The 13065-nt window shown below is 37.6% G+C and overlaps 2 protein-coding genes across 2 annotated transcripts; both read left to right on the forward strand.

The window, feature by feature from the left end:
- The first annotated feature begins 3334 nt into the window (after nucleotides 1–3334).
- LOC140863211 (AT-hook motif nuclear-localized protein 1-like) lies at nucleotides 3335–7049 on the forward strand. Its single transcript, XM_073266488.1, has 5 exons — nucleotides 3335–4181; nucleotides 5192–5259; nucleotides 5734–5865; nucleotides 6045–6206; nucleotides 6466–7049. Exons 1-5 carry the CDS (start codon nucleotides 3824–3826, stop codon nucleotides 6745–6747), a joined length of 1002 nt encoding a protein of 333 aa, XP_073122589.1. The 5' UTR covers nucleotides 3335–3823; the 3' UTR covers nucleotides 6748–7049.
- Nucleotides 7050–9007: 1958 nt separating this feature from the next.
- Nucleotides 9008–11909, forward strand: LOC140864552 (uncharacterized). Its single transcript, XM_073268810.1, has one exon. The coding sequence runs from the start codon at nucleotides 9433–9435 to the stop codon at nucleotides 11683–11685; it is 2253 nt and encodes a 750-aa protein (XP_073124911.1). The 5' UTR covers nucleotides 9008–9432; the 3' UTR covers nucleotides 11686–11909.
- Nucleotides 11910–13065: the final 1156 nt, after the last annotated feature.

A 13065-nucleotide genomic window follows, 5' to 3' on the forward strand; every position in this document is an offset into this window, starting at 1 on the left:
GGTAATTCGGTCCCGATCTTTAGGGTTTTCTTGGGATCAGTTGGAATGATTGCCACATGTTTCAGAGTTTCGGTTGCTGTTATTCTCTCTTTGCTCTCAGCTTCTTCATCCACCAAATGTATTCCATTTTCACGCAAAAGCTTTCCGGGCTTTGGTGGTTTTTCCTCACTAGAGACTTGTCTTTTCCGATTTTCTGACGAACCCCGCAGAGTCACTACATGACACTCTCTAGCTAGACGATGATCACCAAGGGCTTCTCCTACTCCTCCTGGAGTCGGAAACTTCAGCTTCATATGATATGTCGATCCGATGGCTTGGAATATATTGAGACTTGGTCGTCCCAATATCACATTGTACGCAGATGAAGCTTTTACCACAAGGAATTTCACCATTTTAGTAGACCGCTTGGGGTAAGAACCCAAGGATAGAGGAAGCGTTACCTCTCCCAAAGCTTCAACTATTTCTCCGGAAAATCCGACTAGTGGAGTGTTGACTGGAGTTAACTGTGCATTACTAATACCCAACTTGACGAATGCATCATGAAAAATTATGTCGGCCGAACTTCCTGAATCCACTAGAATTTTCTTTACCCAAAAATTGGAGATTGTGGCTGAGATGATTAAAGCATCATTATGGGTACCCCGAGGGTTCTCCAGATCTTTGTCACTGAATGATAATCCATCTTGGATGGTTCCAACTTCACATATTGACAAGGATGTGGGGCTGGATAAATTGTTGGTTCCTTTTGCTGCTCGCAGAAGAGCTTTTCTTGCATTGTTCGAGTCGCCACAAGCAGGCCCCCCAGTGATTACGGCGATTACCCCTCCCGAGGGCAAATTTTCATCCGCTCGTTCATGCTGTTTTCCAGTTTCGTCATGGCGCTTTTGATAGTCATGTTTTGGTTGTTCGTCCCGATGCCTGTCATCTCGTTTTTCACCGCGGGACTTGTCCACGAAATTTCCCAAATGTCCGCGCTTTATGAGTTTTTCAATTTCTGCTCGCAAACTGAAGCAATCTTCTGTAGTATGACCTTTATCTTTATGAAAATGACAATACTTTTCCGAACGTTGGCGCTTTGGGTTATTCTGCATTGGGCGAGGGGGACGCAACAATCCTTGTTTTTCAGCCACTACCAGTATATCGGTCAGACGTGCATTGAGGGGTGTATTCTGGAGACGGGGGCTCTGTGCTGTTCGCTTCTCGTCTCGCTTTCTAATATCTGGTTTATCTTCTTCTCTCTTTCTTTTATTCAGGTAGTGTGGTTCAATAGATTCTTCAACCCGAATGTATTTCTCAGCTCTTTCCAGTAATTCCTCTAGGTTTTTGGGCGGCCTTCCCGCTATTGATTCCTTGAACTTCCGATGACGCAAGTTTTGCTGCATTATTCCAGCTAACAAATCATGGTTCACGTGTAAGACTTCGTGCACCGCATGAGTAAATCGCCGAACATAGTCCCTCAAACATTCTCCTTCTTTTTGAATGACTGTGAACAAATATGCTGGTGTTTTTGGGTATTTTTTGTTAATTGAGAATTGCTGGATGAAGCAGTCAGTAAGTTGCTCCAAATTAGCAATAGATCCAGAGGGTAACTTGTTGAACCATGTGAGTGCTCTTCCTGATAATGTTGTTCGGAAAATTTTACAGTATGCCGCATCTGTGATATCATACAAATCCGCTTTCGCGTAGAATTTGTCAATATGGTCTTGGGGGTCACTCGTTCCATCGAACTCAGGTAAGCTGGGGATTTTGACTCCCTTTGGTAATGCTTCAGATAATATGTCATCAGTGAAGGGGCTTCGGCGTGACGGCAAAATTGCGGACATATTCTCTCCAGTTACATGTGTGCGAGATCCATCCTTCCGAGCTGGATTAGTGATCTTGTTTTCGCCACAAATGTCATGAACTGTGTGAACACTTGCTTCACCGTCTTTCTGAGTAGTATTTTTCTTGGTCCCCCCTTGATCTTTATCATTCACTTTAGATTTATCTTTATTTGGGTCTCCGTTATTAGGGTCAAGAGATGACGAGCCTTCAGTCTGAGCCTTTTTCTTGCTGCTTTTGCGCTTGCGGGTTTCTAGGTACTGAGCAACTGCATCTTTTGCTGCGAGTGCGGCTGTGTTTTCCATTAGCGCAGTCAAGTCTTCACGGGTGAGAGTAATACTCGGCGGTGCGTTTCCATTGTTAACATTTCCTTGAGACATTTTTGAAGTAATATGTGTTCTCAATGACGTAGTGAACGGGTTCCCACAGACGGCGCCAAGCTGATGAAGCCAAAAATCACTTGTATATGACACGTTGCTTCCGCAAAGTTCGGAGTATCAACAGATCCTTGTATGTTCCCGGTGGAGATCTTCGGTGGGTTGTTCCTACGTCACAAAACAAAATCAGAGGAGCCGGGAGGGTTCCCGGCGAAGGCACTCCGACGCTCAAGTCAGTTATTACTCAAGGAATAATAATCGAGAGTAGAGCGATATAGTGCTTAAGAAACTGTGTACCTTAATAATGAGGTGACTTGAGCTATTTATAGATATTCGGAGTGTTTCACGGGCTCGAGCCTCTTATGGGATTTTGTAGAATTCAGGGCCTGCTTGAATTAAATATATATAATATTTAAATAAGCTTGGGCCTCACAAATATTTGGAGTGGACCTTCATGATTGGGCTCAGGCCCAGTTGAATTTTTAGGTGTAACCTATCATTATTGTTTATCAATATCATTATTCCCGTATTCTAGACGAAACTTAAATATTTTCACAATCACGTAATTTTTTATATCATATCCAATAACATTCATCCATGTTAACGACATTGATAATATGTATTAAGAAAATGTATTTAAAAACTAAAGCTCAAAAGTGAGAAGGTTATGAGTGGTAGTTTGAGAATTTTCCCCTCAAATGAATCGATCATTGCAAGATGAATCTTTTCAAATATGTCAACTTTTATTGACCTAAAAGACAAAGAACTTCTCTCGTAAAATTAATTAAAAAATAAAAATAAAAATAATTTTAAAAAATAAGACAGAGAACTGGTCAAAGGTTGAAAATATTGAAATACAAGCCACAATTGCTTTACAGCTTTAAATAATTAAATTGCCTTTTCCAAATAAAAAAAGAATTTACAGAAATTTTATAATCTTTTATATTTAAAATCCATTAACTTTGCATATTTTTAAATCCCATTTATGAAATTTCCGAGACGGATTTGAAACCATTTTGTTAACCACAATTAATAATTTGAATTTTGAATTTAAATATTGCCACTCACCTAATTAATTTTTCTATTATTTAATTGATTCATAATTATTTAAATTCCTAATATTCTCCAACTTTGCTTATTTTTCATTATTATTATCAGCCTTTTCTTGCAAAACCCTAATTTTTACATCTAAAAAAAATTCGGACACCAACCAAAATTTTGAATTTTTTTTCCCAATTTCACGGATACAGTTCTGATCTTGCTCTGTAATGGCAGAAATTTAAAAAATATATATATTTTTGAAAATTTTACCCCGCATTTTCCTGCAGCGGAGCTTCTGGTGTACTGGGATGATCTTGGAATTTTTAAGCCTGAATCTTTGATTACAAGATTGTCCGAGTTCCTGAACTGGATTTTTTGTAAGATTTTCTGGGTAATTCAAGTTTTACCTTGTGGTGCTCTTAAAATTTCTACTTTGGGGTAAATTTTGTTTGGTGGTTTTCTCAGTTAGTCCTGCGTGTTTGAGGTGAAAAAGACACGATCTTTGTCATATTTAGTGAGTTTAGTTCCGAGAATCTTCTGGGGTTTAAGGATTTTGTAGGTGTCTGATATACTTTAGTGTATTAATGGAGGATAAAGAAGGATTAATGGGCTCTGGAGTTGCAGTGAGAGGTGACGAAGCTCCTCAAAGCTTCAGGGTCGAGCCTATGGTGGAAAATTCGAGCCAATTTGGGGGATCCACTGCTCCGCCGGCGTCGGAAGCTCCGCCGGCAAGTGTGACGGCACCGGCGGCCGGAGAGGTGACGAAGAAGAAGAGGGGAAGGCCAAGAAAGTATGCGCCAGATGGTTCTATTGTGGCACTGTCACCTATGCCTATATCGGCTTCGATTCCACTCACTGGCGATTATTCCGCATGGAATCAGAGTTTGGGTGGAAGAGTTGACTCTTTCAAGAAGAAAAAGAAGTCAAAATTCGAAACTCCGGGTACCCATTTTCGGCATCGAAATTATATTTGTTGGTTTGTAAAGAAACGTATGAAATTTGTGTGTATGTGTGTGTGTGAGTGTGTGTATGTGAGATCTGCTGCTATTATTTTGGTTGAATGTCAAAGGTGGACCCAAGATTTTGGGCTAGAGTTGTGATAGAGAGAAGTGGGACGTTTATTAATATTCGATGGGGGTGGAAAATGAAAATCTTGTGGGAGAAAAATAAGCATAAAATTTGGAAACCACTGATAAATCTGTTGGCTACAAGTGTTGAGAAATTAGATCTATATATCTTCTTTTTTCATTGTGCTGCTCTCTGCTATTTTGTTCTGTGCTATGGGGTCAAGTTTATACGTATAAAACATAAAACAAGTGTCAGTGTCACGTTTAAAATGTGGAAATATATATGCTGATATTTGTTGAGAATCAATTTCGTTTATTAATGACTTCTTCTTTTTAGCTGATGTCACAGAACAAGCATATGTCTTTTTACTGTATAATTGTTGTGTGCAATTGTGCATGAATGGTGGTGTAAGAATCAAGAAAATGGTAGAAAAATATGTGGATCTGGTTCATGGTACAGGTGGACTTGGGCTTTTGAGAAACACAGGATTAACCTGGTAATGCAGGATCGTTAACATTAAAGCACCTCTCTCAGAAAGTTGTTTTTTTTTCCATGTTTTTTTGATGATCGATGGTAGATTTCGCACCATCACGTGTAAATGGACTGCAAGATCCAAAGGGCGAGGGGGAAAAAATTTGGACTTCCATTATCCTTGCACGATCGGTGGAGATCTTGTATTTTGTTAGTGCAGTTGGTGTGGAACTTGTGAAAATAGTTTTAGTGATTTTCGATCTTGTAACTTATGCTAGCCATATAGCCATAGTATGTGAATATTATTTGTACTCACAGACACAGAAATATTAACTTGCAGTAGTTGCTTGCTAAGATATTTTATATTTGAATGATCCATGATTTAATACCTATAATTTTTTAATATTTTGTAGGGGGGACGATGGGTTATTCTGGAGGTGGAAGTTTTACACCCCATGTAATCACTGTTAATGCAGGCGAGGTATTTGTTATATATCCCAAGAAAGCTGTTCCTCTTTCTAGTACATGTTTTCTTTTAATTCTGATTGATTTTAGAAAGTTTATTTATTTTAAAATCCCATAGAAGTTCTTAAAATTGTGGAGTAGTAATCATAATTTAGCAGCTAGGTGATGTTATTATTTTCCAAGGCATATGTTCCAACTTGATAATGGCATGCTTTAATCTCGATATCTCGTACGAAGTTTCCTCTGAGTATATTTACAATTCCGATTATTGGCTATGGCATTTGGAAAAACTACATTTGGACTACGAATCATCCAACTTAAATCAATTAACATATAGCAAGTCACTCATGCATGCCCACATACATGTGTTTCGAAGAGCTCAAATGAGCCATGTTGATGCTTAAATGGACACCAATCCCACTTGTTGCATCGGGGGTCTCACGTCCCATTTTATTTTTGGCTAAATTTTATATATTTTTACCTGTTTCAGGATGTTAGTATGAAGATACTATCCTTCTCTCAGCAAGGATCTAGGGCCATTTGCATTCTTGCTGCTAATGGCGCTATCTCAAATGTTACACTGCGGCAGCCTAATTCATCTGGCGGTACTTTGACCTATGAGGTAGTGGCCTTGTGTAATTGATCATATGATTTCGCCTCCCATTCCGAGTTTTTTGTGGTTTACTTTCGCCCACTTACGGTGAAATTTTTGGCTACATGATTATTTCATCCATCACTATCAAGAATCTTATACAGGACGCGATGCCCTAGTTTTAAATAACATGGGTGTTCACTCTACAGGGGAATTTCGAGATTCTTTCGTTGACTGGATCGTTTATTCTGAACGATGATGGATTGACAAAAAGTAGATCTGGTGGAATGAGCATCTCTCTGGCCGGACCGGATGGCCGTGTTCTGGGGGGAGGTCTAGCTGGCATGCTAGTGGCTGCAGGCTCTGTTCAGGTTTGAGAATTATTGTCAAATGTAATTTTTGTGGCTTTTTGCCTAATAGATGGTAAGAATGAGCATTGGTAGTTTAATATGTCACGTATAAGTGAAACAGATTTTAAATCGTCATTTGAACTCCAATGATGGACGGGATATTACAACTTCCTCGTGCACCAACCTATGTCGTTATTTGCGTAGGAAGTATTCGTGAAAACATTCTGTTCCTGTTGATTTTTGAGGTTTGAATAACTTTTAAACCTTTTGAATGCAACAGGTTGTGATTGGCAGTTTTCTTCCCGGACATCAGCAAGAGCAGAAGCCCAAGAAACCAAGATACGAGAACACGATAACATTCGGACCCTCCTCCAGTAACCCTATCGCTGAAGAAAGATATCAAGCAGCCTATAATGGGCCGAAGCCAAATCCGACCAGTTCCATTTCCTTCCATGGGAACTACAACTTGGCTTCTTTGAACTCCATTCCAGGTTCCAAGATTACCGACATTGACAACAATCGTTCACTAACAGGTGAAGATTCGGGAGAGCAAAGCCAGTGAATAACTTGCTGATCATATACCATTTGCCTATCATTATCTTAGGTTTAGAAAGCCTTAGGCTCACTTCTTCTGACCCTTTTACTAAGCGAAGACTCCTCGTCGTTACAGAGCAAAGTCGAGCACGATTAGAAGTTATTCTGTTTCTTGTTTAGGCGACTGTAGTGTAGGAGTGACTTCTGGTATCCTTGCATTTCTTGTGAGTTTTTCTTCTGTTGTGTAAAACTTGTATTTTATATGTATGAAACTGGGATTTGTTACTTTTTTTAGTTCAGTTCATGAAATTGGAATCTTCTGCTGGTTTATTAATATTATTTTTGACAAATTCTGATGGTTTATCAACTTTATTTTAGTTGTGGTTGAAAGTAGCCCATATAATTATATTCTTTTAATAATTTTTCCTAAATAAATATATTGAAAAAATATATTTAATACGAATAAAGGTCATATTAAATAACAATTATATATAAAGCACACTCTAAAAACTAGAAATCGAAAGTCGAAAAAATGGAAAATTTAGATTTAAACTTTAACTACTCGTTCAAAATTGTGGGAAAAAAAATCATATAATTCTATCGAAGTATAGAATTTATTTGGACAGATTAAAAATAATTAGTGGAAACAATATTACTTTTAATAAAATAATTGTATGGCTTATGATAGAAGTAAAAGAAAAAACTAAAACACATACGGTCATGACATAATAATGGAAAAAGCATTAGAACTTAGAAGAAGAACAAGTCATAAATGTATTAATTATTATAGAATCGAACCCATTTCAAATCTTTTAAGGCAAAATCATTTTTTTTAAAAAGGCATAATCAATAATTTTTTTATTTGAAGGCATAATCATTTTTTTTTAATTTGAAGGCATAATCGATTTTGAAAGGCAAGAAATATTGACTTTCAAGTCGAGCGGAGCTCTCTGCTTCCCTTGAAGATGAAAAAAGCTACTATTGTCCGGTATTTATAAAACGTGAAAAATCGTCGCTTAAACATGATTAAGTGTGAATAAAATGATTCGTTTTGAAAAAAAAGTGAAAAAAACGATTAACTCTTTGGTTGATTATATTAAACGCAAAAAAAGCACGAAAAATCTTGAAAAACATAATTTTTTTTAAAATAATATTTAAAACAATTTTTTATTTATAAATATTTTTAGCTTTTAATTTTTAGTTTAAGTAATAAATATATAATAATATAAGTTTTTTTTAAAAAAAAAACGTAAATACATCAAAATTATATTTACTTCATACATTTTCGTTCTTTGTGACTAAGAGATAAAACTCGACCTAACACAAAAATTTTATTCTAAATAATTTATTATTTTGAGACTTATGTTTTTTATAACTGAAAAATTATGTACTTATTCTTAAAATATTTATTTTTATATGTTATTTATTGTATTAATTAAATTAATATAACTAAAATTATATCAAAATAAAAATATTTTTTCACGCTTAAGCTTGTTCTAAACTCGCTTAAGCTTGTGAAGCTTGAAATTTGATCGTAACGCTTTGTCATACTTCGCGATTTTTAAAATTTTGATTATAGCGAAAGCATTTTTTTCACTAGAACTTGAGATTAGAGTTATATTTTCATAGTGTGCTTCAATGAGGGCTCGTGCCATGCACCAATATCGATGGATCACTCTTATATGCATGTGTACTCTGAATATCTATTTATGACTACATTCGAATTTGTCGAGTGATAAAGCAGGAAAGAAGATCGTTATGTATCATGATCAATAATGCTTAAATCAATGTAAACATATGACCGATGTCATAAACATTTGATCCAAAAATTACAAGAAAAAGTAGTTACATCATTTTTTCATGTGATATAATGTCCGAGACAGCACGGCAAAAACTATACGTATCTCCTTTACCACCGTTGGATGAAATCTTTTGGGTATGGACGGTGGAATGAATCGATCAAACATACGAGTCTAATACCAATTGTTATAAACAAAATTTTTTCTCTTTAATAAAAAAAAAAAAAAAACATAATAAACGTGGACTGGTTTCCATGTCACCAAACCAATTGTAATGTTGACTAATCAGTCAATTCTATTGGCTAATTGAAAGTGGGGCCCACTCCAATGTCCCGGGCTGTTGACAAATTCGCAACCTTTATTCGCGGATTCCTCACACGCGCCATATTTAGCACGTGGTACCAGGAATATAATACTTTTTTTTTTAAATAACGTCAGCATACCAAAAAAGTTAATAAAATATTATGTAATAAAGCAGTCCTCCATTTTTCTTCTTCACCAACAGCCACAAGAGGAACACCTCCATCATTCCTCCTTTTCTCTACAAATACAAATCTCTCCCAATTCCCTTTCAATTCCTGGCTTTTTTTCGGCGATTCTTTCGAGTTTAAATCTGTCCACCAGCTGTGGGAATGCCGGCCGTCGGTGGGATAGTGACGGCGGCGCCGGAAGCCGGAAACCCACGTCGTGTTCGGAACAGATTTCTTGGGGGAGGTTCGTTTCGAATGGAAGTTTGGTGAAATTACCCGAACCGAAATCTCACCTAGTTGTTTTTGAACTACTACTGACTGACCCACTATAAAGAAAAAAAAAAGGTCGTCTTGTTTTTTCTTTTCTTTTTATTTTTTACTGAGAAATCAACTACCCGCCACCGGATTTTGGATTTTGGACTCCAAGGAGAAAACTTTCCGGTCATGTCCAGTGAGAATTTGAACTCGATGGCGGCGTCGGGGGAAGATTTGGCGGCGATGGCGTTGAGCAAGAGATATGAAGGATTGTTGACTGTCCGTACGAAGGCGGTCAAAGGGAAAGGGGCTTGGTATTGGGCACATCTCGAGCCTATCTTGATCAAGAATCCTGAGACCAACTCCCCCAAAGCTGTGAAATTGAAATGCACTCTTTGTGATGCTGCGTTCTCTGCTTCAAACCCATCGAGGACTGCCTCCGAGCATTTGAAAAGAGGGACCTGCCCCAATTTTAACTTGATGTTGATGCCAATTTCGCAGTTACCGCCGTTGGCTTCGCCTCCTTCGCAGCAGAATCATCGAAAGAGAGGCTCGCAGCATCAGCAAGGTGTTATACCGGACGTGTATCCTATTAGTATGGTTGATTCATCTCGGTTGGGGATTAAAACGGGCTTCGCTTGTATGCCGGATTCGTGCCCGAAGCAGCCCGTTTTGTCCGGTGGGAAGGAAGATTTGGGGCCATTGGCATTGCTGGAAGATAGCGTTAAAAGGCTCAGAAGCCCGAAAGCCTCGCCTTGTCCGGCATTGACCAACGAACAAGTCGAGACATCGTTCGATATTTTGGCAGATTGGTTCTATGAGTTATCGGGGTCGGTTTCGTTTTCCAGCCTGGAACACCCCAAGTTTAAGGATTTTCTCAACCAGGTGGGATTGCCTGCAGTGTCACGAAGGGAATTCTTATACGCGAGGCTGGATTCTAAGTTTGAGGTTGCAAGAATGGAGTCAGAAGCTAGAATCAGGGATGCACCATTCTTTCAGGTTGCGTCTCATGGATGGAAGAGTACCAAAACTTGTGACGATGGTGAAAATTGTTTGGTTAACTTCACCGTGAATCTTCCTAATGGAACTCGGGTATTTCACAAGACCGTGTGCTCGAATGGTAGCACCGTGCCTCCGCAATACGCAGAGGAAATTTTGTGGGAAACGGTACGAGGAATCTGTGGTAATTATAACACGAATAAATGTGTAGGGATCGTTTCGGATAAGTATAAAGCGAAAGCATTGGCAAATTTAGAACTCCAGAATCATTGGATGGTGAATGTATCTTGTCTCCTCCAGGGATTCTTGAGTTTGATCAAGGACCTGTATAGAGAACTTCCATTGTTTAGGAATGTAGGCGAATCTTGTATGAAAATTGCGAATTTGGTTAATTCTATGCCGCAGGTTAGAAGTAGTTTACATAAGTTTAGGCTTCAAGGGTACGAGTTTTCTTGGTTCATTAGTGTCCCTTCTTCTAGATTTGACATTGGGAAGAACTTTAGTCCTTTCATTACTATGTTGGAAGATATACTGAGCTGTTCACGAATTCTACATCTAGTGGTATTGGAAGATTCATTTAGAGTTGTATATTTAGAGGACTTTACGGCTAGGGAAGTTGCTGATATTATCCGGGACGTTGGGTTCTGGCACGATGTGGAGGCAGCTCATGCACTAGTGAAGTTGATCGTGGCAATGAGCGAAGAAATCGAGTCCGAGAGGCCGTTACTGGGGCAATGTCTCCCTCTTTGGGATGAACTAAGGGATAAAGTGAAGAACTGGTGCACCAAGCACAATTTCCCCGAAGAACCTGTGGGGAAGGCACTCGAAAGGCGATTCAAGAAAACATATCACCCAGCATGGTCCGCGGCATTCATTCTCGATCCGTTTTACTTGGCGAGGAATTCAAGCGGCAAGTACCTTCCCTGTTTCAAGTTCTTGACGCCAGAGCAAGAAAAGGACGTAGACGAGCTTATAACACGCCTAGTTCCAAGGGAGGAAGTTCACATTGCATTGATGGAACTTATGAAATGGAGGGCAGAAGGGCTAGATCCCCTCTACGCTCAGGCGGTCCAGGTGAAGCAGCCGGATCGTGCAACGGGGAAAATGAAGATTGCTAATCCTTCAAGTAGTAGGCTTGTTTGGGAAACTTGCTTAAAAGAGTTCAAATCTTTAAGTAAAGTAGCTGTGAGGCTTCTTTTTCTTCACGCGACATCGTCTGCGATGAAAGGCGATTTTTCGTTCCAAAGACTGTTTTGTGAGAGGGAGGAACCAAGATTAGGCTTGGAGAGGGCTCAGAAGCTGGTTTTTGTTGCCGCTAATTCAAGGCTCGAGAGACGGGATTTCCCCGGCTCGGAAGAGAAGGATTCCGAGCTTTTCGGCAACGTCGGTGTCGGGGATGAGGAAATGATTAATGAGGCTCTTGCAGAAACATCATCAATATAGGTTTTTTTTTTTTTTTTCTTTTTTTAGTCTTTTGACTCTTGCAGGATTCTTGGTCATGTAGGATTCATTACATTGTTGATTATGTACCTGTTTATGTAAGTTTATTTGTATTTCAACTTTAGACTTCATAGAACAAAATAGGAAGTGTCCATTATGGAGATCAGAAAACTGCTGAAATTTCTTGGGAAGATAAAACTCATTCTTGTTGATAGTTTTGTATTTAATTATCGAATCAGTTATGGAACAAGAATTTGCTCATTATTAATGGCTTGTTATAATCATTTCAAGATTCATGAACCCATATATTTATATATATATAAATGAAAAGCATAGAATTCTTCATAATTTTTTGAAATATTTCAAGTTTGGCAATCCAAAATCTTGGATTTGTCTCCTCGTCTAAAATAATCTTGGGTCCACCTTCGAAGGCTTGAGTTTGAAGAATCCTAATTCCCTTTTTTTTTTTTTTCTTGTGGTGGATGAGGAGCAAATAATAAGATCTAGCTTAGTATTCTGGTGTCAACATCAGAAGAGACAAGAAATTTGAAATTTAGTTCTTAAGAAACACTTTGGAACTCAAATCTCCATGAAGATAGAGCCTGCGGGTTGTTGGCGTTGCCCCCACCAAGAGAAAATGCTAGTCAATCAACTTGCTTTGGTTATGACCTGTAAGTTGTGTCGATCAGGGCTTGTACCTCCTATCGTTTATGTGTCGCTTGAGTCGACGTCACTCCACGAAAATGATTAAATTTAAATTATCAGCGAAATTGATTGTGTAATGTTGGGAATTCAAACAAAATTCACGTATAGGAAATACACGAAAAAATTCGTGGGTTAGTATATATATATATATATATATATATATATATATATATAAATTCATGAGAACTTATGTAGACAATATTATATCATCATGAACATATACGAGAAATTCATTGCACATGAGATAATTTTATGATCACCTCCTATTAACATTTATAACTTAATATGATCACTTTTTGGAGTTTATAGTAATGGTGCATGGAAAATAATGATTGTGGTCATATAATTTTCATGTTTTTCATTTTTGGTCTTTCAGTTCAAGGTTTTAAATTCTTAGGCACCGTTTGGTTTAAGGTATGATATAAGTAATATATAGATGAGTAATATAATGTAATAAAAAATAAATAAAAAATGATAGTTAAAATAGCATTGGATTTGATTGATAAATTATAGTATATTTGATTTGATTGATTAAATTTTATATAAAAAATGTTAAATGACTATTTTGTCATTTTAACAATAAATAAAATAAAATTTATATTATTTATAAGGGGAAATATAGTAATTTAATTAAATTCAATGATTTGATTGATGTGAGATAAATAATTAATTATTTGA

This window comes from Henckelia pumila, chromosome 4, assembly GCF_033568475.1.
Source record: "Henckelia pumila isolate YLH828 chromosome 4, ASM3356847v2, whole genome shotgun sequence".
Taxonomy (NCBI): domain Eukaryota; kingdom Viridiplantae; phylum Streptophyta; class Magnoliopsida; order Lamiales; family Gesneriaceae; genus Henckelia; species Henckelia pumila.